This window comes from Embiotoca jacksoni, unplaced genomic scaffold (genome assembly GCF_022577435.1).
Source record: "Embiotoca jacksoni isolate LCO1_2020_lvr unplaced genomic scaffold, fEmbJac1.0.p SCAF_26, whole genome shotgun sequence".
In the NCBI taxonomy this organism is placed as follows: domain Eukaryota; kingdom Metazoa; phylum Chordata; class Actinopteri; family Embiotocidae; genus Embiotoca; species Embiotoca jacksoni.
The window spans coordinates 3551524-3575488 of record NW_027185377.1 but is presented as its reverse complement, the minus strand read 5'-3'; the positions used below and the strand labels follow the sequence as shown (position 1 = coordinate 3575488).

The 23965-nt window shown below is 42.0% G+C and overlaps 1 protein-coding gene and 1 non-coding gene across 4 annotated transcripts; both read right to left on the bottom strand.

Moving 5' to 3' along the window:
• Nucleotides 1-75: 75 nt before the first annotated feature.
• Nucleotides 76-22177, bottom strand: arhgap27 (Rho GTPase activating protein 27). Of its 3 annotated transcripts, XM_069160169.1 has the most exons (21): nucleotides 21959-22177; nucleotides 21785-21833; nucleotides 21446-21550; nucleotides 19313-20111; nucleotides 10253-10720; nucleotides 8822-9061; nucleotides 8064-8144; nucleotides 7202-7324; nucleotides 6254-6340; nucleotides 6044-6106; nucleotides 4906-4973; nucleotides 4668-4755; nucleotides 4104-4205; nucleotides 3768-3866; nucleotides 2960-3065; nucleotides 2683-2817; nucleotides 1866-1964; nucleotides 1690-1767; nucleotides 1414-1545; nucleotides 1165-1270; nucleotides 76-748 (listed from the first exon to the last, which is right to left on the bottom strand). In XM_069160169.1, exons 4-21 carry the CDS (start codon nucleotides 20045-20047, stop codon nucleotides 571-573), a joined length of 2988 nt encoding a protein of 995 aa, XP_069016270.1. In that variant the 5' UTR covers nucleotides 20048-20111; nucleotides 21446-21550; nucleotides 21785-21833; nucleotides 21959-22177; the 3' UTR covers nucleotides 76-570. The 3 variants fall into 3 exon arrangements, with proteins under 3 accessions (XP_069016270.1, XP_069016272.1, XP_069016273.1); XM_069160171.1 differs by lacking the exon at nucleotides 6044-6106 and having other exon boundaries at nucleotides 21959-22175; XM_069160172.1 differs by lacking the exons at nucleotides 19313-20111; nucleotides 21446-21550; nucleotides 21785-21833; nucleotides 21959-22177 and adding an exon at nucleotides 14073-14313.
• A 948-nt stretch (nucleotides 22178-23125) lies between these two features.
• Nucleotides 23126-23239, bottom strand: LOC138204893 (U5 spliceosomal RNA). The gene has a single exon (XR_011178835.1). It is a non-coding gene; the product is annotated as a U5 spliceosomal RNA (small nuclear RNA).
• Between the last annotated feature and the right edge of the window lie 726 nt (nucleotides 23240-23965).

Here is a 23965-nt window from a genome sequence, read left to right as displayed (position 1 = left end):
CATTTTCTTAAAGAGAGCATTAATGCGTTCTTGTCAAGGTTCAACTTGGGTTCTATTAAAAACTGAGATTTAGAGAAACAAACAAATAAAAAAAAAAAAAAAATAACAAAACCTCCAGATAGTGATTTATGAGATTTAGACGACCTGCAGCCTCACGGAGTCAGAGCAGTCTAAGACTGAAAGAGACCCGAAAAAACAAGCTCTGTAGCTTTTGAGATGGGAAACCAAACGACACCTGTCTACACCTGTGTGGTCTGACTTCCAATCCCGCAATACTGCCAAAGATAGCTCTAACAGTGTCAGCCTCCTATGGAGAAAGTCCGGACAAAACAGTGGTTAAACACGCTTTCAAATAATCTCAGCAAAGACCATCTGAAGGTCCCTTTTCTAGTCTGGTTAAACTTGAAGGCCCCCTTTTTTCTTTTTCTTTTTTTTAAACTTATTTTACAAGAGGAGTTTAAATTTTAGATGTCGCATTGAAGCTGCTGATGTGCATGCAAAGGTGAATGTAGCACTTAAAATAATTTGAGCCTAGTTGGCCCGGGTCTCCGCCGGAGGCTCGCGACCGCTCTAGCTGGAGTGGAAGAGACGCTCGTATTCGTTCAGGATGAACTCCACGATCTGGTTCTGAAAGACCATGTGCATGGTGATGTTCGCCGACTCCATCTCCGGCCGCAGCAGCGTCGGGCCGAACACAATGGAAACGTTCTGTACGGTCATGCGATTGTCTTCCCCAAACTGAATGACCCTGGTGAAGCAACGAAATAATGATGAGAGAAGGAACAGTTTTATAGTTTGATTAATTAAAAAAAAAAAATGTTTTAATTCATCGAGGAAAAGGCAAGACATGTCCATTTCCAGAGCTCGATTATTTACAAAAATCATCTACTCTACAATTTATTTCCTCAATTATTAGATTTATCTTTAGGTTTATAAAGCATTACAAAACAATCAAAACTGTCCTCCAGAACTTACTCTCATTAAATGCCACATTTTGTTCATCAAACAGTCCAAAAAGTTTACAATAATTTTAAAACCAGGAATAGTAGCAACTTTTCTTCCCAATAAAATGACGTTTTTTAAAGATTCTCAAGTTAATTTCAGTCAAAAGCTACTTGATATGATGGAAATATGCCGAAGAAGGAGGTAAAATGTGACACAAACCGGTGTAAATGCCCGAAAAGCAATCTCATGGTGTCGTGGTTTGGAGGAGGAAGGGATGTAACCAGATCGTAAACGCAAGCCAGTTTTGTGTTGTAATCAGGAATTCCTAGAAAAACAGAAGAAAAGTTAATGATCAGTGAGTTTAATGAAGCGGCAGCATTATTAACAGGGGGTGATTAGAAGGAGTGATATATTATGTCTGGATTTTTTTTTCTGATTTTTTTTTTTTTTTTTTGTGTGTGTGCTTACTGATGGCTGAGATGAACTTGTTAAAGTGGCTGTACGGGAAAAGCGGCTCGGGAAGCTCTCGGAAAAATAACTTCAGCGCTCCGGTGATGACGTGAACGTCCTCCCACTGACCGTCCTCCAGGTCCAGTTCCTCTGTTTGAACACAACAGGTGCACAGGCCATTAAAACAGTAGGGGGCGCTGCTGTCCAAAGAAAGCTACTGCAGTCCATGAACTATGTTGTAGCACTCAAGTTTAATAAGTGTAAATGTGTCATGAAACACTAATTTGAGTTTACCGTGATCAGCCTTGAAGCGTAGTTTCTGGATGACGGCGAGGTTCCCACTAACTCTGTAGAGTCCGTCGATGTCTAAACCTGTAAATCAACACATCATCAGCGCCTGTCGGGTCAGCTGCTGCACAACAAACAGGCTTCTGTATTAATCAGCTTTCGGTATGAACTCGCTGCATCACCTCTCTTCTCCACCGCTCGGATACATTTCTCCACAAAACTAGGAACCGTGGTCCTCTCTTGTGTACACAGAGTGGCCAGATGGCAACCAAACACATTGTCTGCAGGGAAGAAAAACATTATTATTCGTAGCAGTAAAACTAATTAATATTGAAGATATGAATAAACGTGAATCAATTTCATTTTATTTTGTGTCGCTGTTTTTCTTCTTTTAGACCACACAGACCTTTTTTTTTTTTTTAATTGTTTTCTGCTGTATATAAATCATATAGCAACAGCACTTTTAATGTCCACAACTATTTTATTATCTTTATTGCGTTCACGTTTATAAAAATCAGAGATAAACTGAACTAAACTGAAATGCGTGTGGGACAATAAAAACAGCTTTTTAAAGGTGCGTGTGTCACCTGAAACATCACAGATTTAATTTTCATTTTTATTTATTCCGCTCATGGTAATGCATACATTTCTCGGGAAAATATAAACAGAAAAGCTCTTATTTACACAGCAGGGAGAAAAAAAAACATGTTATTCTTCCCATCCCTTACTCTGAACATTAACAACAGAAAAGATAGACGGTCTGTTCAGTTACAGCTACTTACAACCAGCACTTACGCCAGTATGACAGTCAAGAGCCATTCACTGTCCTTCACCGTCAGGTCAGGAAACACTTCATATAAACTAATAATTCTTTCTTTATACATTTTCTTGAGGCGAAAGATATTTCTACAGCCACCGTCTGCCTTTGTTTTCCGTTCGCTCCCATTCAAATCAGCCCCAGCCTGTGAAGAACTACAGCGTATTCCCGTGCGACGTTACCTCTGATGTAGCCCTTTTCTTTGACCGACTGCAGCGTGGGACGCTTCATGAGGAACTTCATCAGCTTGGTCCGAACCCTCTTCTGGTCCGTCTCCCCTGCAGAGCTGGAGGAGTGCGTGACGGTCGGCCTGGTGGCTGAACAAGAGCGACAGCAGACATTTAAAACTTGTGGTAAACCGCATCTCTCAGAGGACCCGATGCATCTAACTGGGTCGAAGTGAGTACGTATATCGTGCCGCGGTTAAATTAGCAGCAAAATGTGGTTTGTTCTAATTACATCTCCGTCTGTCTGTACCGCCTCCGAGCTTGTCGTCTCGCTCCGGGTTGCCGATCTTTTCGTACAAGTCTGCGTCTTCCTCGTCGGAGTGGTGGTCCTGGTACTCCTGATGAACACGGACAAACACAGCAAGAGAATCAAACTGAAATATTGCACAATATCAACACATTTATCACCATTAATTAAGACGGATGATATCTCAGCAACTCTGTTCATGAAAATGATCTCATTTTAGTTCAGTAAGACGATTGAATAAATAAATAGTTTTTGTTTGTATTAAAGTCCTTAAAGTGTAACTTTTTTTAATTAATATTTTTGACAACTTTAGATGAGAGATGCATAGGTTTGGGAAATTAATCAAACTAAAAGTTTATTTAAACTGGAAACAAATCTAAATATTCATAATCCACTGAAACAACACTTGTTTTAAAGAAATAGTTCAACATTTTTTGTCTTGCAGAGATATGAGATGCATACGTGTCCATTCAGTGAATGGCTGCAGACAGAACATTATATTAGCTTAGCATAAAGATGAGGAAAAGTATTGACCTTCAACCACAGCATCAATGGCGGTTTTCCCTGTTTCCAGCCTCGATGCTAAGTTAACCTTTTCCTGTCTGTAGCTTCATATTTAATCAACACGTATGAGCATAAAACGGTAAAAAAATAAAGTAAACAAGCCAATAATTCAAAACAATTACAGACAGAATTGAGTTAATAAGGTACTTTTTTTTTTTTTTTTTTTTTTTGCAGTATAATTTATGGTAATTTTCTGTTATCAGTTACGTGAAATGATGCAAGGACTTACAAGTTGTCGTATGGTGTCCATTAAGACTTTGTGCCAGTCACTAATGATGCTTTCTGTGTCGTACTGTACCAGAAACTCCACGCCGTTCCTTCCTTTTAACTGAAGCGGAGAAAATATTAGAGAGGAGAGGAGAATGAAGGGAAATAATTAGGTGACTTAAAAATGACCATTTATAGACAATCTCCTTTAATTCACAACCGAAACTTTAATACTGAAACGGAGAGTATGATGTCATGTTGTGGCTGCACTTTTATGGAACCGCTGCTTAAGAACATGAGCGCATGTTTTGCTCGCTTAAGACAATGCGTTGTGTTCGCTGTCGGCAAACCAACGCACCTCTAAGACGTTCTTTTTGCTGGACTTGTCCTTCGAGGCCCAACCAATCGTCGCTCCTCGTAGATCCACCGTCACCTCCGGAACAATCTGATTGGTCTTGTTCTGCATGGCGAAAAGAAAAAAAGAAAAAATAATGTTTACGAAACTGACGGCACCGCATTCCTAGAGGCGAGCTGCGCTAAACAAAAGCTGTGACTGTCCCCGTCAGCTCAAGACCCGAGGGCTCGTCTGCGCTGTCACTCCTCAAAAAGGTAACACACCAGCTGGCACCGACTGCAGTTTAGTGTTTCTTTTCCCTCCTTAAGGTGTAAAAATCGTATACAAATGTGAAGTTACATTTGAAAAAAAAAAAAAAAATCTGTATTGACTTTATAAAAGGAAAAGAAAAGTGTAAAATAAAAGGATGTAACTAAGTCACGACCCTGTCAGAAATGTACAGAATGCTAAATGAGCAGGAATGCAGCACACGCATGTCAGAGCTTCTCGTTAACACGTCTTCACCGGTGAGTCCTCGCATACAAACATGCGAGTCCTTCTATCGTTAATACAAAGTGTGCATCGTACCGACGCCCCCGTCGTTGCAGATTTTGGGTCTTTGTGGAAGGTCAGCACTCCTCCGTGGAGAACCGTCCACGTCTGCATCCAGTTTTTCCTGAAATATGGGGGAATAACCATAATTAACAGAGAAAAAACAAAAACACAACAATGGAGAGCTCCGGGGGAGATGACACATGAACCGAACGCACCCAAACTGAAACACGAGAGAGTAAAAAAAAAACCTCAGAGCGATGTTCGGGCTCACCTCACTTTCTTCCCGTTCTCAGACACTTTCGTTTTGTTGAGGATTCCAGCTTTCTCCAAGTTGTGCACCTGAAGTTGTAAAATATAACATTTTAAATCTTTTCGGACGAGGTGCACTTGGTAGGCTTCTGTTTAAAGTTAAATCATGTGATGATATGAGGGACACAAACTTCTGGTAGCACAAAGTTCTTCAGTGAAAACATGCTGATTCAGATTACGACACAAAGCTTTCACAGCCAAACTTCTACACAACAATATGTGCACAATTATTATAATTAATAAATCCATCTAACCCTAACCCTAAAAAGTGAAAAATTCAATCATCCGTCTCTGTATCGAGCCACATTGGGGACCTGAATGAGGCGGGGAAGTTAAAAGTTAAAGATTTTGTTTATTTGGTCAAATTTGACCGGTGAATGTGTAGCTTCAACATCACTATAGAAAAAAACAGTAGAACAGATAGTTCGCACTGTTAAATCTTGGAGGCTGAGGCTAGTGAGATTCTACATTGTTGTTAATGTCACACAAAAAATTGAATTAATGAAAAGACCTAGTCTTGATCTTAACAATGATTTCCTTAACCTGTTTGACACCGAACTTTATGGCTCATTCACGCCAAACAAAATTATGTTCATAAACCTTACATGTATATACTATAATCATTAAAATTGGCTCAGTAATATTCTCAAACAACTAGACAATGTAGTTTTTCCCAAATAGAGAAAATAGAGCATTTCTCGAGGACTATTTTTAGACTCATTAACAGCAGGAAGAAAAATGTTAAATATCACCATACATGTTCTTTAATGTGCACGTCTGATATTTTTAGATGCACAGTTTGTCATTTTGTACAACTGAATCTGCTTCAGCCCATTAAATCTGCAGAGATGCACATTCAGGCGACAACAACAGCAAAACAACAAAAGGGTTCGCCCTTTCCCGGGGGGGGGGGAATACACCCCATCATATATGAGAGATCACAGGGTGATTGAAATGAATGCAAGTATCTGATGCAGGAAATGAAACCAGTCAAGTGCAACAAATGCTTCTTCGAGTGATGTGAAGTCACACCTTTTGCCCGTCATAGATAGACGCAGCTATCTATGGATGGAGCTCAGGTGAACAAACTAACAACCCACGTTATAGCGCAGCCACCTGGAGGTCAGATAATAAGGGTTTCTCCACACTCTAAACCCCAAAACCTTCAGAGAGAGACACAGAGCACCATTCAGATACAGTGGCGGGGGTGAGGGGGAGGGGGGGGGGGGGTGGGAGGTGGGGATGGTCACAGAGCTCAATTCATTTTTCAGCTATGAGTTATTGGAGGTAATCAGTGTCATCAGACTCACGTTATGTTGCGTCTCTGGAGAGTTTCCTGTGCTGGAGCTATCGCTGCTGTAGTCTGACGTGTTCCTCCTGTGGGTCGGGACGAACCTCTGAGTGACGGGGTGGGAGGGTGGGGTGGAGGTGGGGGGGGGCAAGAGGAGATTTTAAGATTTACGATTCATAAAAAATATACCAGCCAGACCAGATGATCTCAAATCTAAAACAGGCCTCAATAACTTAATCACATACTTATACTTATATTATATTTACTTATATTGTGTTTTTAGGGTGACTGTCAAAAATAACTGTAAATTTTTTTGAATCCAAACAAAATAAAAAAAACACTTTAAACAAGGACATAATACATTTAATAATGTATTTACTCATCAACTTAGTTGTTTTCTCATTTTTATGAGGGTGTGGTGGTGTTTCTGTGTCAAATAAAATAAAACATTTTGGTTTTAATCTTCACATGAACAAAAACAGACATTTTATGGCTAAAAGAGGTTAAAAGGTCCGTGTACGTTTGCGTACTTGTGATCTTGGCCTGTTTTTCTGAGTTTGAGCATGAACTGTCATATCCAGTGAAGAAAATCTGACACCACCCTGCTGCCCTGCTGTGCCCTTGAGCAAAGGTGTTGAACCCCTGACTGCTTCAGCGGAGTTGTTTGGTAAGAGAGAGCAGCAAGCAGCAGCACTTATTTGTTTCCAGGAACTGCAAGTGCAAATGTAGCCCTGCATCTCCCTCTCCCTCTCCGTCCTCTGGCTGTTTCTGTAAATAAGCGTGATGCAGTTGATGTGCATTGCTAAATAAGGGTTAAAAACCTGGTAGTGTTGCTTGTTAAACAGGGACTCACCCTCGCTACCTCTGCGTAACTGAATCTTTCCGTTTAAACCGATAGACACGCCCTGGATGTGTGATGAGGCTTGTACATGTACGTGTAGGTCTGAGATTGTGTGTGTGTGTGTACCCCATCATCCTGGGCAGAGCCGAGCTGAGCCGGTCCCATGGTGTGTCTCCAGTTTTTGATGACTGACATCTTTTCTGTCTCAACGCCATTCTCCACTCTGAACGGTCCGGGAGCTACAGGGGCCTGAGAGGGACAAAACACAGCTTTAGTTTAGTTTACAAACTCTAAAGCGTGAATGCTTCACACCCATCTTCAACGCGACAACACAGAAGATCAATACTATCAGCACAATTTCAAGGTGGACACCCGAGATTCGTGTTAAAATGTGAAATGTGGTCACAATCCCCCCTTCTGTTCCTGAGTTGCGGTGCTGAATAAAAGGCGGACAAATGTTTTGAAGAACATTTTGTTGTTATAGTGAAGTTGACCTTTGATCTTTAGGATATATAATGCCACCACTTCATTCATTTTTTTTTTTTTTTTTATCCTGTTAGACATGCGAGATTTTGCCATAATTAGAGTATTAGTAACTTTTGACCTTTGGCCACTGAATTCTAATCAGTTCATGTTCGAGTCCAAGTGAACATTTGTGCTAAATCTCACGCCATTCCTGACATATTGTATTCATGAGAATTGGACAGATGGATGAATGGAGGACAATCTGAGACAACCTTAAAACATAATATCGCCGGTTATAGCTGTTGCCGGTGCAGAGGCATAAAAATGTCCCTGTTTGTTTGCATTTCTTTAAACCAATCAAGTGGCGGGGCCATGATGCTGCAATGGTGTTCTTGCAAAACAGTATCTGGGGAGAGCTTCTTTTAGTGGGATATTTGCACATCGGTGAACCCTGGCATTAAAAACACATTAAAAACCCTGATAGCCATCTATTGCAGTTTGTTAAGCAGCGAAGGATCTTTACCTCTGGCAGGTTCCACTGAGACCTGGAGCCGTCTCTCAGGTAGTAGTAAGTCTGCCCCCGGTCATCCACAGACTTGATCCACTGTCACACAAAGCAGATTTCTTAGTTTAACATTGACTCAATGCGACACGAAAAAAAAGACGAAATAAAGTATTTTTACTGACTGAAACTTGTGAAAAGCTCCTCAATCGTATAATAATTTTTCGTACGCAAGTTTCGTATTAAATGAATATTTCAAAAAGGTAATTCGGTTTTTCATACAGATGGAAAATGTACACAGCCGCGTCATGATCTGTTGAGATTACACTTGTTTCACAATGTGTGTAGTTTCACAATGTAAAGGCATCATCATGCTTCAAACAAAAGGCCTGTTGGACGGTTGAATGGCGTCTGAACCCCCTCCAGCTAAACCTTTCAGACGTCTAAACTGGGAAGGTGCATTTAACTTTCCAAAAGTGATTAATTCCACAGCTACACTCCCTTCACAGTGACTTGACAGGTGTGATGAGGTCAAATAATGCAGCATTTGACATTTTCTCCGAAGCTTTATTCTTAACTACACTAGCAGCATGTCTCTGTGGATAATGAGAGAGGGAAGAGACATCAAACAATCTCAGACAACCTCTGCAGGATGACTAAAAATACTTCCCGCAATCAAACATCTCTGAAAAAGCCAGAGACGTCAGCAAGTCATGTTATTCAATTGTTTTAAAGGCTAATTTTTAACTGCAGAAACGACATTTGTGGTGTGGACGCACCTGATCCGGAGAGTTTTCGCTGGTGAACACCCAGGTCCCGTTGGGATCCACGGTGAGATTCCAGCCTGCCGGGGTGCTGCGGTCCAGGTTGGCCCGGGGAATGATGGTCCGGCTCAAGTGGCTGAGGGTGTACTCTTTAGGGAGGGTGGGAGGGCCCATGGCCTGGAGCTCCTCGCTGGGCTCCGGAGGGTCAGCAGCTGGGCAATCCTCCGAGGGGTAGTCCTCATTAGGGAGAGGAGGCTGTGGGGGGTGGGAGTGGAGGTGGGGGGGTAAAGACGTGGAAAAACAGCGGACATTAAAACACACACGTTAACATGCACTTAGTATATACTTTTCCCTAAAGTTCCCAGACTTGAAAGTTTCAGGAAACTTGACATGAATTGAATTAAAAGAATGAAACTGTGTCTGTTTGTCAAAATATGAAACTACAGTTTGCAGCCCGTTAGCCTAGCTTAGCATAAAGACTGTAAACAGGGGAAACAGTTAGCCTTGCCCAGTCTGAAAGTCACAGAATCCACCTCTCAGTACCTCTGGAGCCCGCTAATTAACCTGTTTAATCTCTTTTGTGTACTTTGTGCCAAAAAAGTGAAAACAATTATTTTTGTGTCCAGGGGGGCATTATGATGCTATTTCTTGTCCAGGTACAGTTAAGTCCTGGAGTTTCTGTGGAGCTCCAGAGGCTGGATTGTGACTGTCAATGAGCTCCTGGCTTCAGCTTCATATCTGAATGAGATCAATCTCGTCTTCTAAGTCTAGGGAGCAAATAAGAGTATTTATCCTCCCTTGCTGACTCCAGACCTCTAGGCTGAAAACCATTGAATTAATCAACAAACATGTCTCCTAAATATATTGTTTGTGATGAATAATTTCCCTCCGTGACTCCGATCTGGAGCTGGAAGACTTTTCCTTCACTTTTATAAATAGTCACGTCATTTTCATGACCTCAAAGTATTATTCTTTCTTGGCCCATTAACGCTGCTTCTTCAGCTCAGGAAAGTCAGTCAAGGGGAAAAAATGGGGTCACTTGCTGCTGGCGTTGTGAAAAAAAAAAACTGATGTTAAAATGTAAAGGTGTGATGTAATTTCAATATGTATCAATATAAATGCATTGGAACATTTGAACATTTCCCCCAAATTCCCTGATTTCCCCCCAAAATTCTGGATATTCCAGAAAAACAGTGTTTTTAGTGAATGTAAAATGAGGACAGATGTCTCTGTTCATTTAGAGTGATGGACACTACTGGGGACGACTGTTGGGGACGCTCTGCCCTGGGAGTCCGAGCTTTCCTAATGAAAATGAGTCCTGTCTGCTATGTAGGTGCAGGAGATTTAATTCCATTAAAAGCAGACTGTATTTACAGCTTTCCCCTGGGTGAAGCTAAAAGAGGAGACAGAGAGAGTGGCTAAGTGGAGCAGCCAGGCTGTCCTTACCGGCCCGTCCTGGTGAAACCTGTGCACGCTCATAGGCTCCATCAGAGGGTGGTACGGGCTCAGCTGCTCCGGAGGATCCCAGGACGTCTCCCCAGACATGGAGTTGTAGAAGTAAGGGCGACCAGTGGTCTCATCCACCAGCTGCTCCCAGTCGGAGGTCCACGCGGTGGGGGAGGCGGTGGACGGAGAATGGGCAAGAGACTGAGGAGGCGAGGGGGAACACGGCTCCTCCGCCGGCTCGGGGTCCGTGGGGGAGTCTAGGAAGGGGTTGTCCCAGGTGGTGCGCCCCGAGGCGGGGTGGTAGTAGTACTCCTGTCCACTGTCCTGGTCAACGTGCACCTCCCATCCCTCCGGGTCAAGGTAGGAAGGAGAGTAGGAGGAAGGAGCTGAGGGGGGAGTCTCTGAGATGCTTTGGCGAAGCTGTGCTACGTTGACGTACACGGCCGAGCGGAGACTTTCATTCTGCACCTGCGGAGAGGCCCCCCCCCAAAAAAAAGAAGCTAACTCGAGTACATCCACAGCTGCTTCTGCTGTGCAAGAAATAATAGATCATGTAGCAACAGCGTGTGCGCTTCTGTAAAGACAAAATTTGAGATAAAACAAACACACTTGTCACTTTGGTGCACTTGTAAACACAGGATGAAAGTAGGCGTCAAGCATCAGCCAGGCTTCAGCCCACTACTCTCACTATAGCTCTTTATAAGTCATCCTTCTGCATCTACCCAAGCACAGGAAGTAGCCTAGAGCTGAAACACACCCACACCCACGCGCGCGCACACACACACACACACACACACACACACGCACACACACACACACACACACACACACACACGCGCGCGCGCCACAGAGCCGTTCTTCTCACAGTAATGATCAATACCTAATTCTACTCTCATTTCTTGTGCCCACAAACAACCACACAAAAACAGTTAAAGGCTCTGAATGTGAAAACAATGCCCCAAAGTTCTCAGGTGTACTTCCTGCCAAAGTAGATCATCTGTGGTGCGTTTTGTTTGCGATTGTGTCGAGCGCTGGACTAAAAATAAAAAATGAACTACCGTAGAAGTGACAACAGCTGACCACAGACCAACCGTGGGGCACTGAAAACTGAGTTAAACTTCACCGACACCATCATCGAACATTAACTTGATCCTAATGTAGCAGCCACTCGTCCTTTAATGGATAATCACTCGTCAGTTTTTCATTGCTCCAAAACAAACAGTCTTTTCAGTTTTTCCAATTTGTCAAAAGGAAGTTATCGAGTCCTCCATGTCATGAATAGAGCTTCACATGATTCCACACTGCTGCATGGCAGGAACATGGCATGCAAAATAGAGCCCATCAACACAACTAATTTGCTTAAAGAACGCCAACGAGAGCGATAGCAGGCTGTTTCTGTCCTCAGCACTGCTCAGGCTGTTTTGCAATAACTAAGTCTTGCAGAAACACCCCGCCAAAATAAAATTAATACAAGTTTTTCTTTAGAAATTGTTACCTCACCTTTGCTTGAATGAGGCCGTTATTCTTCATCAAGAAACTCTTGCGTTTTAAAATCGTGCAGAACTTATCGTACGCCATTATGGTGGCATGAATATTCTTCTTCAGACTACGCTCAGACTGCCTCCAGTCTCACAGCGAGCCTCTTCTATATTTACCAAGACCCGAGTCCTTTATGCGCTCATCACAAATAAACATGTATAGCTATTAAGGAGCCACAGCAGTGAACAGGCTTAACAAGCAGTACTTAAATTACATTTTAAGATACTTATACTTTACTATTCTACTTTTTTTTGGGGGGGGGGGGCAAATACTTTTACTGCACTTCAATTTATTAGATTTTTGTTCAGTGCACAAATGTTATTAAGTCCTTTTATGCCGGTCAAATCCTTAAAGTCTTATTTTTTCTTTTTAAAAAGTGAAAACTGACAGTGTAGTATAAATATTCCAGCCTGTTTTCCACATAAGTATCTTTGCTTTAAGTAGTTTCTAATAAAAACTTTCATTTTTTTTTCATAATTTTTGTGAAGCAACCTGCCTCACATTTTCTTGTTTTTAGGTTTACTTGCAGATTTTTTTCAAAACTTTGAAAAAAAAAATAGTGTTTAGCAGTAAATTAAATGTTTAGAGCTTAAACTCTTCATGAAACTAGAGTTTTAGCAATGTTAACGGCTCAATAGATTCGTTAACATTTGGTCAATACTTTCTCCAACAACAACAACAGTATGAGGCTACTTACACATAATTGGTGATAGTAATCCTATGATATAATATATCACAATATCAAAGATGTTTTTCTCTGCAAAAGTGCTTTTACTTTTGATACTAATAACGCTGCAGAATGCAGAATTTGACTTGTTGACTTGAGTATTTACTACTCAAGGAAAGCATCCGAATATGTCTTGCAGCACTGCACACACAGAGAAACCCAGGGGATGAAAATAAAAGTGATTAACGTGAATAAACAAGGTGAGAGGGAGTATTCACGCATTATACCGCGAGTTATTATTATTCGGCTGTTCGATGTTTTAACTTTGCTGACGTTGCTTTGTTATTGATCTCAAATGTAACTCTGAGGCAGTCGATGCGGACGGTCAGACAAGTGACCCCGAAACAGATTGATCTGGAAGGACACGCACCACGCCTGCACAGAGGCAGACAGAGGAAATGAAAAGAGCTGCATCATTGATCTCTGAAATAGCTCCGCTGGAATGCCCCTCCGCATCCTCTGGAACAAACCACTGGAACACGACTGCAAAAGGAAAGGAAAACTAAGTGTGCGGTGTGCGCACGCACACACACACACACACACACACACACACACACACACACACACACACAAACACACACACAGGCAAATACATCAACAAACTCCAGGATGCAAACATGTGAAAAGACTGGTACCACGTTGTTCCACTATGTCATTCCTGTACACGCACATGAACTCAAACACTTAATTACAATCTTGACACACTTGAGCTCTACTTATTTTTCTATTTATAACTTTCTTATCATATTTTACACAGAGATGTTGTACTTCCCTTTTTACCGACTGATTTGACGTAAAAAGTTAAATATTGTTTTCTAAAATGAATGGCGTGTCAAAGATTAAACAGATTTTTAACTCGTGGCCCCTTTTGAAAAAGGGCCCATGTTTCATAAAAAAAAAAAAACAGGAAATCAACAAAAATAAACAACTTTCACAAGTAGTGTTTAAGTGGTTTAAGTTAGGGCTTTTGGATTCAGGTCTTTTACTTGTGCTCGTATTTCTGAGCTGACCATTGATCATGTGACCTATTTTTAGAAGTGCACAGGTGAATAATATCAGCTCTGTTTATGTCACTGTTGCGTTTTGACGCAGTTGCAGTCGGTGGTGTAGTTCTGTATGACATTAAAGATCAACTTTAGCTCTCTGATGTGGTCATCGTGATATTAACACTTGTTTGTAGCGTGAAGTGAAATAGCAGACGCCAGCGGGCAAAATGGAGATTCAGACCTCAACTCGTCAACATTGAGTTTGTGGGTCACATGTCAGAAGAAGATTATATTTATGAGACTGACACCAATGACATTTTAACACCCGAAGAAATTAAACGGGTCTTTGAATTCCAAACTCAAGATGTTGAAAAACGAAACCAACATCTAAATATACAGTTCACTAATTACGCAAATTTACTCAGTACAGGAAAAGAAAAGATGTGTAGAGGAAACACCGTTACGCACAACAGGAAGCATACAGTTATTAAAGATCATACAAAGAACGCCTTCAACAGACACTTAAATGTAATAATCGAGATACAGAAGCTGCAGCGTAGCCACGTACCTGAGGGACCACCGGCAGAGTCAAGCCCCGCTTGGTCGGTTGCCTCGACCAAGCCCTGGAGTACATCTCCACCATGTTTTAGGTCCTACTACCCACAGGAGCCATAAATCCCCCCCCCAAAAAAAATTAAACACACGAATGGACAACGAGACCTCAACCGTGCGACCACATTCAATCAACTTGAGATGGGAGAGAGGTGAGCAACACACACTCACAAACACACATCCTCCTCTCGCAGCAGCTGTGACAGTTGCAGCACAGACAGAAAGGAGAACTGTGAGCTCTGTTACAATAGCAGCAGGAAGGGGCTGTGTGAGGACTGAGGGTGAGATGCGCGTGTGCGTGTGCGTGCGTGTGTGTGTGTGTGTGTGTGTGGGTGTGTGTGTGTGTGTGTGTGCATGAATTCCTGTGCGCAGGATAGGGGGGTAGAGGGTAACTGTCTGTGTGCGCTGACAGCCAAAAGCAGAAAGAGACAATGAAAACAAGACACAGACGAGGGGTAAGATAGAGGGAGCAGCGTAAACTGGGCAGGTCACTTCAACCTACTTTCTGACTGTGTGCGCATATGATTAACAAATGTGTTTTTTTTTGGTGTTTTTTTTTTTAAAGGAAATGACAGCAATGGAAACAAAGCTTTTAAAGAAACATGGCCTTTTTTACTCAACAGAAGAAACATAAAATATGAGAAGTACGACGTGAGCAAAAAGTGTACAGTAATCGATCCTCTTCCAGTAGGTCAACTCGGCCAATAACGAGGATTAAAGGGAAGCAGTCGGTTCACACAAAGAAATGTGACACTCGACTACTATGAGACATTTTTGTTGTTAAATATTCAGAGTCCACGAGGCTTCAAAACAGGAAGTCTAGTTTTTCTTTGCTTGTCCAATCAACACTTCCTTCTACAACATTAATAGACAGAAGTCAGAGCAGTTTGGGGGTATTTGCGTGCATGTTTTTGGTCTAAAGGTTAATCGCAAATCCGGTCGGAGGTCACAGGGTAACTTCGATGCTTCCTTGCCTTGTAAGTTTCAGTGTATATTTTGGCTGCTGGGAATTAATGCTTTTCTAAAACATCCAAAACATTTTGGAATCGAGTGCCTCAAGAGGATCGTTTGCTATTCAGAAAAACCTTGAAAAGATGAGACTGTTGAGTCTGATTTTTGCAGATACATACGCAGCAGTCGTCTGCTATGAAAAAAACCGATTGCACAGAACTGATTTTTCTTGGACGGCTATGCTAATAACTACTTTTTAATCATTTTTACGAGCTTCAAGAGTGGAAATCTTTCAGTGCAGCTCAGGCAACTCTGTGCCCTCAGCAATGCATGAAGCAGCAATCTGCTTGATTACTTAACCACATTAGCACTCATCCAATCAAACAATGGGAGGACCAAATTGGGGCCCAAATCACGCCACAAAGCACACAGTTGAGCTATTGAATCAATCTGGCTCTCCCCCCCCGCCTCCCCTTTCCATCCCCCAACCCCTCTTACATCACACACTCATCACGGCCCAGAATCTAGGAGGACTCCAGAAATGTGGAATCCATCCGCTTATCTTATCTTTGCTCCCCGGGACGGGTTGGCATGCCGATGTGCAGGAAACAAAAACTGCTGATGTTGCCTGTTGTTGAAAGATTTCTCCCACTCTTACTTTGTAGGTTTTCTGTGTAGGAGAGGAAATATCTAAGTTGTTGCAATGCTCTCTAGGGAAACTGCACAAGAGCCGACTGAAGTTGAAACCCCACCGTTTTGCAGAAGATGGCACCTTGACATTCAGCTACAGGTGCAAATAAATATCAACACACGGAGAAGAGTTTTGCCTAAAACATTCAGTTGTGGTGTTTGGTTCTGGGAAACTTCTGCTTTGCACTAATAACTGTAGTTAAACACAACTGTCTTCCAGGTGGGATGTGCACAGCGATGGAATCACTGTAATCAAGCGCTTCATTACAACTTTTAAAAAAGCATTTCATAAAGAGGAGAGACATTTCCGGCTATATGACGAATGCAAGTCCTGACTAAGACCAGCTGAAGCATCCTTCAGAGTGATTTTACATTATTTTCTAGATCACTTCTGCGATGTGTCGAAGAGACTGTCGAGACGAGATGAAAGGCAAAAGTCATGATAAATTCTGCTCGTCTCGACTGACACGCCGGGTGTGAGAACCACTTTACAACGCTGTATCCACCAATCGTTTCATTCATAAGCATATTTGTGTAACATAAGCTTATGCTGCCTGCAAACAGCTTTTCAGTGCATTACTGCCACCTTCTGGTTGGTAGTAACACATTACTACCAGACCCTGGTTAAAAAAAAAAAAAAAAGAAGAAGAGGGAAATTGACATGAAACGATAGTCACATAAACAATTTTTTATATTTTAAGGACGATTTGAAAATCACGACCCATCCCGAGTTTCAGACCAAATGTAGTAAACGCCTTCGGGACAGCGGCAAGTTTCGACTGTGACTAAAGGTGACACATTGGAGGCACAAACTGGAGCTAGGCCTGCTCAACTCTCTGCCGTGACAGAGCATTCTATATATAGTTCAAAAGGAAACATGTGTTCAAATCTGTGTGCTGCACAGACTGCAGACAAAATGTGCAACAGCTCTGGCAAAACGGCAAAACATTCCCTCACCAGGGAGCTAAAGCTTCATGCACCTGTTTTCACACACTTGATGTTCAACGGGTGTTCTGTACAGGAAGGTCTGATGAGACGCTCACACGACCTGTTGGAGCAGTTTCTTGGTATTTCATTTGGTCTGTTCCACAGAACAGCAGGAATGACTACGCTCTCTCGATATGCTGTCGGAGAAGGTTCCCACACTTCCTTTTTGAGAACATGAAGGACTCGGCCGGAGACACAACGAGCGGATCAATCGAACATTGGACCACCGGTGATGATTATCTCAACTTTAAGTGATAAAGACTCCTTTGTCATGTGTTCAGTATCCATCACGGAAGTTAAGGGGGGCGTTTCCAAAGAGTGCAGACACGCTAGTGCCACAAAAGCTCCAAGACAGACTGTGAAATAATGTAAAGGCTCCACATAAGCACAACAATCACAATCATCATAAAAAAAATTTTAAAATTTTAATTAAAAAAAAAAACAGGCCTGAATTCAAGTTTGACTTCTGCAAGTTAAAACCAACCAAACTTTTAGATTCCCAACTGGATTCGTCATCCACTTACCAAACTGAACAGCCCATCTGAGACCACAGAGCAGCCTACACACCCTCCATATTAAGTGACCTATATTCGGGCTAATTGCAAGTTCTGCACATTACATATGCGCACACACGCCAACTGCATGGCAGGGCTGGCACTAAGAGCTCCAAAGCCCTACTTGTTGGGAGTCAGGCCAGACCCCCTCACATCACCATGGAGATGGCCCTCCATTGTGGGGGTAAGAATTAATGCACTTGAGGGGTCCTGGCAACATCCGCAGTGCTGTTACAAGTGTGGGGGGGATTTCATTCATGTTTCCACAGAAAACGCCAACAAGTTATAACGAGAGCGCGGTTTGAAAATCATCTTTAGTTGTTACATCAGATGTGTTTTCGGTGGCACAAGTCTTCCCACTGAAGCTGTAAATTACAGAGTACAACGATGAACACCAAACCAGCGGGTACACCGGGAGAGGCTGCAGCCATTACATGACCCAAAAGTGCCACAGACATTCAGTAAAACAACAACTGCAGCACAATCCTGATCAAACACTTTCTCCTTTTACAAACTCCGTGACGTCACTCAATCCCGTAACCTTGCAACAGGTGCAAAAAAAAAAAAAAACAACAAAAAAAAAACAGCAACCGTCGTGAAAACTTACCTGAAAGAAAACTTTTTCACGGTTATTTTTTCACCAGACTACATCCAAAAAAAAAGTGATTCGCAAGTGTTTCATCGGTGCGGTGCGCGTAATGGTAATTCCCAGGATCGTCAGGACTTGAGTTGGAAACCAGGTAGCAGCTGGAGGTTTGGGAGTGGCTGGCAGCTTTCGGGTTTAACTCTTTCCTTCCCTTCAGGAGAGGCCACACAAACCTGTTTACAACCTGTTCTCACTGCGTTTGACAAAGATGATGACAAAAACCCTGCTGCTCTTCCAGCGTGAAGCCGCCTAACTTCCCCCCCCCCCCCTCCACACACACACACACCCACACACTGCAAACCTCTTTCCTGAACTATTCACCAAGTTTGACAAGCGCGCGACCCAAAAAAAAGGAAAAACAAAAAGTTCAGTCGGAATGTAAACCAAATATACGCACCCGGGAAAAAGTGATTCCGCACCCGCAGAAACTTTCGCCGAGCAGAAAGGGAGCTCTTGAAATCAGCTGCTCTCCTCGGAGGTATTCAAGGAACACCTCCTTCGGTCCATTGAAAATGTCCTGAAGGGGACGAGCGCCATTCATATGCTGATGAGCTGGCACACACACACTGGACTCACCGACACGGTATTCAAAGTCGGGCACGGCGAAAAGTGTCAAAACCAACTTATAGTTCAGTCTCGTGAAATGAAATCAGATCAGATCAGATCAGATCAGATCAGATCAGATCAGATCAGATCCTGTCAATCAGAGATGGAATGAAACTTGAGCATATTTACTCAAGTACTGTAATCAAACGGGAATTCCACTTTTTCTTTTTTAACACATCAAAATCCTGATTACAAGTCTTGAGCAGTAGTTTACTACTGAATGGCAAAGTTGCAATGAAAAAAAAATAATAATAAAAATTAAAAAAATAAATAAATATATATATATATATATATATATATAAAAATCAAAATTTAGTGACTCCAGATGAAGTTGACTCGAGTGACGTCACCTGAGTCGGAGTCAGATGCCGAGGACTACAAAAAACAACAACAACAACAACAACAACAACAAACTGGAGGTGTGGAGTAAGAAAAGAAGTGACCTCTGTGACCTGCTCCTCATCTAGGCTCGAGACTAGCAGCTGGTGCATTATGGGTAACGTAGGCAGCAGGTTTTTGACGAGTATGAATGTGTGGAACAAACAAAAAAAAAAAAAAAATTCTAAAAATAGTCGTAACTGCTGTAAAACATTCAAATATCTAAAAGGGGGCTGAAAACCGTTGCAGCGGCGTCCTCCGCAGTGTTGCATGATGAAATTGCGCCCTCTGGTGGCTGTAAAACCTCAGTGACACGCTTGAGGGAACTATGAACAGTGATGACTGAAAACAAAAGACTAAAGTAGGACTGCATGAGAGTCTCACCTGCACGGTGGGAGGTGAATCCGCAGAAGAAGTCGCTTCTGCAGTTTGATTCGTACTCGGCTGCCGCTCCGACGCCGACGCGTCGGCTGCAGCGTCGGGTTCGGGCATCTCTGGGAACGTGTCGTTCACCCGCGGTATGAAGTCATATCCGGGCGAAGGCGGCAAAGGGAAGTCCATATCCTCGTCATCCTCAAAAGCCCGCGTCCGCTCTGCCGCATCGTCCGGCGGCGGGCTTTTTGGCGTGTGCTGTTCGTGTCTGACCTTTGACCCCCGCGGGTGAAGCTCGGCGTACAGGTCTTCGCTGTTCAGAGGCGCAGAAGTCAACGAAAGTCCAGTCGGATTGCGTGCGAAGCTGCCGGCCGCCCGCACGTCTTTCAGAGCCTCGCCTGGGACGTCTGGGACGTAGTCGCAGAAACCGAAGGTGGAGAAGCGGTGGGCGTTTCTCGGAGTATCCGGAGCCCCCCGGGCTGGTTCCACGTCAGTCACGTCCACCGGCTCTCCGTCGGCCCATGAATTCATCTTGTCAGGAGCGGGACGGTGTTCCCTGAGTGCCGCGAGCTCCCTCACGTACTGCGCGGGGACGTAGAAGGGCCTCGTGTCCAGGTCTCTGCGAACGTGCCACCAGAACTCGTTCGTCTTGGAGACCAGGATGTAGCTTTCGTCGGGCCTGATGGACACGTGGCGGCCGTCCTTCGCCGTGTACTCAAACTCGTACTTCACCGACACCAGCGCCATGCTCCGGTGCAGCCGCGTGGCCCCCCCCCCCCACACCTCACCCCGGAGCTAACGCATGTTGGAGCTGCCAAATAGAGGAAACGTGATGTTATAAATAAACAAATACCATAAAAAAACAAAAACAAACATGTGACCTCTTTTGACCTTGTGTCCTTTTGGCAGGAAAATTTGGTTCTTTTTGGTCATTTTGGGTCTTTGTAGTAGTTTTGTGATCATTTTGAGTGTCAATAGTTGTTTTTTTGGTCACTGGTTCTTTTTGTCATTGTTTTTTGGTCACTTTGGTTCTTTTTGTCATTGCTTTTTGGTCACTTAGGTTCTTTTTGTCATTGCTTTTTGGTCACTGGTGCTTTTTGTCATTGCTTTTTGGTCACTTTGGTTCTTTTTGTCATTGCTGTTTGGTCACTGGTTCTTTTTGTCATTGCTTTTTGGTCACTTTGGTTCTTTTTGTCATTGCTTTTTGGTCACTTTGGTTCTTTTTGTCATTGCTTTTTGGTCACTGGTTCTTTTTGTCATTGCTTTTTGGTCACTGGTTCTTTTTGTCATTGCTTTTTGGTCACTTTGGTTCTTTTTGTCATTGCTTTTTGGTCACTGGTTCTTTTTGTCATTGCTTTTTGGTCACTTTGGTTCTTTTTGTCATTGCTGTTTGGTCACTGGTTCTTTTTGTCATTGCTTTTTGGTCACTGGTTCTTTTTGTCATTGCTTTTTGGTCACTGGTTCTTTTTGTCATTGCTTTTTGGTCACTGGTTCTTTTTGTCATTGCTTTTTGGTCACTGGTTCTTTTTGTCATTGCTTTTTGGTCACTTTGGTTCTTTTTGTCATTGCTGTTTGGTCACTGGTTCTTTTTGTCATTGCTTTTTGGTCACTTTGGTTCTTTTTGTCATTGCTTTTTGGTGACTTTGGTTCTTTTTGTCATTGCTTTTTGGTCACTGGTTCTTTTTGTCATTGCTTTTTGGTCACTGGTTCTTTTTGTCATTGCTTTTTGGTCACTGGTTCTTTTTGTCATTGCTTTTTGGTCATTTTGGGTCTTTGGAGTTGTTTTATGATAATTTTTTTGTATCTTTGTATTTGTTTTGCGGTCGGATCTCTTTTATCTATTTGCAGTCATTTGATTGACTGTCAGCAGTCACTTCAAACTGAGACGGTGAGCCAGCGGTCGCTGTGCTCCTTGTGTCTGCGCCCCACAGGCCTGTCCAGCTGTTCGTGTTACACTTTGCCTTAACAATACTAGTTTACAAGAAAAGCTGCTGTGGTTTCAGTTTGGAGTCTACGAGTATAAACACGGGCCTGAAAAGCGTCTATGTTGGTGCAGAGGCAGGAAGTTGCTCTCCATTTGCTGCAAAACAACTTGACTTGCTCACGGAGCAGCACACTGCCGCAAAACAGGAAGCCTTCACTAACCTCGACTCCACGTCAGTCCAACGTCACCCAACAATCTCAGTTTGCCTTTTCAGGAGTTGTTTGATCCATGAAGTACCCAGTGTATGGATGGCTTTTTATAGTCTCCTGAAACACATATAAGACCAAAAAATATATAATAATAATCCAAATAAACTCAACAGAATAGCATGGGCATGTGTGTTTTGAATTTATGCCTGAGCCAAACAGTTAAATCTTAATATTTGAATATCAAAAATATGTTTAAAAAAAAAAAAAAAAAAATCAAGTGTAGGGTGTGAGATTCATGGGAAAAATCCAAAAGAATATTGAATAAGGAAAATAAAATATTACTTTACTAACCTCACAACATCATATTCGGTGTCACTTTACAGAAGGAAAGGGTAAGTTGCTGCAGTTCAAAAGATATAAATCACATTTTTATGCTAAAATAAACCCAGACTCAACAATTAAAGAACTCTCATCCTGGAATTTCAGAGCCTGAAGCCTGTGTGGGATAATAACTCATTTACTTGCCTGATTTGGTCTCCTCTCGCTGGACGTCTGCCAAACACCCTTGAAGCAGTGCTGTGTCTGAAGAGGCTGCTGCCTGCATACTGCTCTTTGCCCGTGAGCCTCGCTCTTATTTCCTGTTCTGTGACTCGACCGAAACATGCAACCGGTGATACATCGCATTCATAAAGACCGCAAGAAATGGGAAGTTACACTTTAATCATAGTTCCCGGTGAATTCTGGATGTGTGCTTTTCTTTTTTTTTTTTTTTTTTTAACTGCAGCTTGCTGACAGAGAGTGGACGGGATGAAGTGGTTAAAAGGGGGGTGACTTGACTCACTTTCACATAACATGGCAACACTAAAAAAATACAACACTGACATTCAAGATGTAGTCATTATTTGAATTAGTCTTGGGCAAGAAATACACACAGGCATCACAAGAAAACATGTGAAACTGGATCATGTGTGGTACAAGAGGAAATGTGAAGAAATCACTTCAGTGTGTATTTATCACCTATGTTTGGAGTGTGAGTTGCACCCTCTGCTGGAAATCCACGTCACACATTTTATACATTTAAAAATAAAACGATGCTGATGCAGTGTGTCAGAAATGTTATATAGCATGCGACTCTTACCCTGAGTGACGTTTTTATGAATATTAATTAACTGGAATATTGTGGAAGTAATAACCAGTTCAAACCGGATGTAGACAGCAGAGCATGGTGAGGTTTAAGATAGATATTTTTAGGTAGGTAGGTAGGTAGGTAGGTATTTACGTTATTAAATTTTTTTCGCTACAGCAGCATACAGAAGCAATAAGATAATAATAGAAATAATAGAATAAAATAATAGAATAGAATAATAGAAAAGCAATAAAATAGCAGTAAATAGCAGTAAAAAATATAAAATGCACAGTATATACAGTACAGAATATATCTATATATACAAACAAACCAAGAAACACAGTCAACATATATATATATATACAGTACAGTATATATCTATATATATATTATATACAATATAGTAGTTCTGCAAATTAGAAAAATAAATGATCCACAGCTTCTTTCACTTTATGCACAATATATATATATATATATAAACTATAGTTATAGAAACTACTCCCAAATGATTCATATTTTCACGCGATTGTCCCATATATGGTCATTTGCTTTGAACAAAGTGAGGAAGCCCCGCACGAGGCAGGGCGTCAAAAAATTAGTTATAACTCATGATGTTCCTCTCCACGGAAATCTTTAGTAAAAGGCGAAAGATTTATACGATCTGAAAAGAAACATGAGCGTACTGATCAGCTGACGAAACGCGGATTACTTCTATCGCCAACATGCGTTTTTCAGTAACGGTGACAACCGACCGGACACATGAAAACCTTCGTATCTGACGTGCTCCGCCGTCATTTAAACACATAAAAGAATATATATATTTGTTTGTTTGGATAAATTGCTTCCGACGTAAAATATAACTTTCAACAAAGATGTGAAATGTTGCGCGCGGTGCATGATGGGTAAGCGGCAACGTGCGTAATCGACGTCAAGATACGACGCGTGTAGATTTTCGCTTGCTCTCTAATTTAGCAAAAATAAAAACAATTTATTGATTAAAAAAAATATTTACAAGCGTGGCGGTGAAGTTAAAAAAAAAAAAGAAAGAAGAAAAAAAAAAAGGAAATGAGAGGAAAAAGGGATAAATATGTCTGAAAATTCGCGCATGCGCCGTAGGCCTACAGAGGGTAAACGCATAAACGAGAGGATTCCGTCTGACTACTTCCGCCCTCGTACGGGATGTTCCACTGAGTAGTCGTTCTTAAAGTTTAATCAATTAACATCTATATCTCAATTAATACTCATTCATATGCTACAAAAAAAAAATGACAGACATTCTTTGGATACGAGGTATCACATGTTTTCAAGTTTGGTTAAACGTTGAGCCCGCAGTGATATTAACCATCTTCCTGTAATGTGTAGCCTACGGTGTGCATATCATTTTTTTATTTCTCAAAAACGTTTGC

Coding starts and splice junctions, on each gene's coding strand:
- arhgap27 (XM_069160169.1), bottom strand. CDS start 20,047: ATGGCGCTGGTGTCGGTGAAGTACGAGTTTGAGTACACGGCGAAGGAC. Junction 4,974..6,043: donor CCAGGTGGCTGCGCTATAAC/GTGGGTTGTTAG, acceptor TTACAACTTCAG/GTGCACAACTTGGAGAAAGC. Junction 1,546..1,689: donor ACGCTTCAAGGCTGATCACG/GTAAACTCAAAT, acceptor GTGTTCAAACAG/AGGAACTGGACCTGGAGGAC.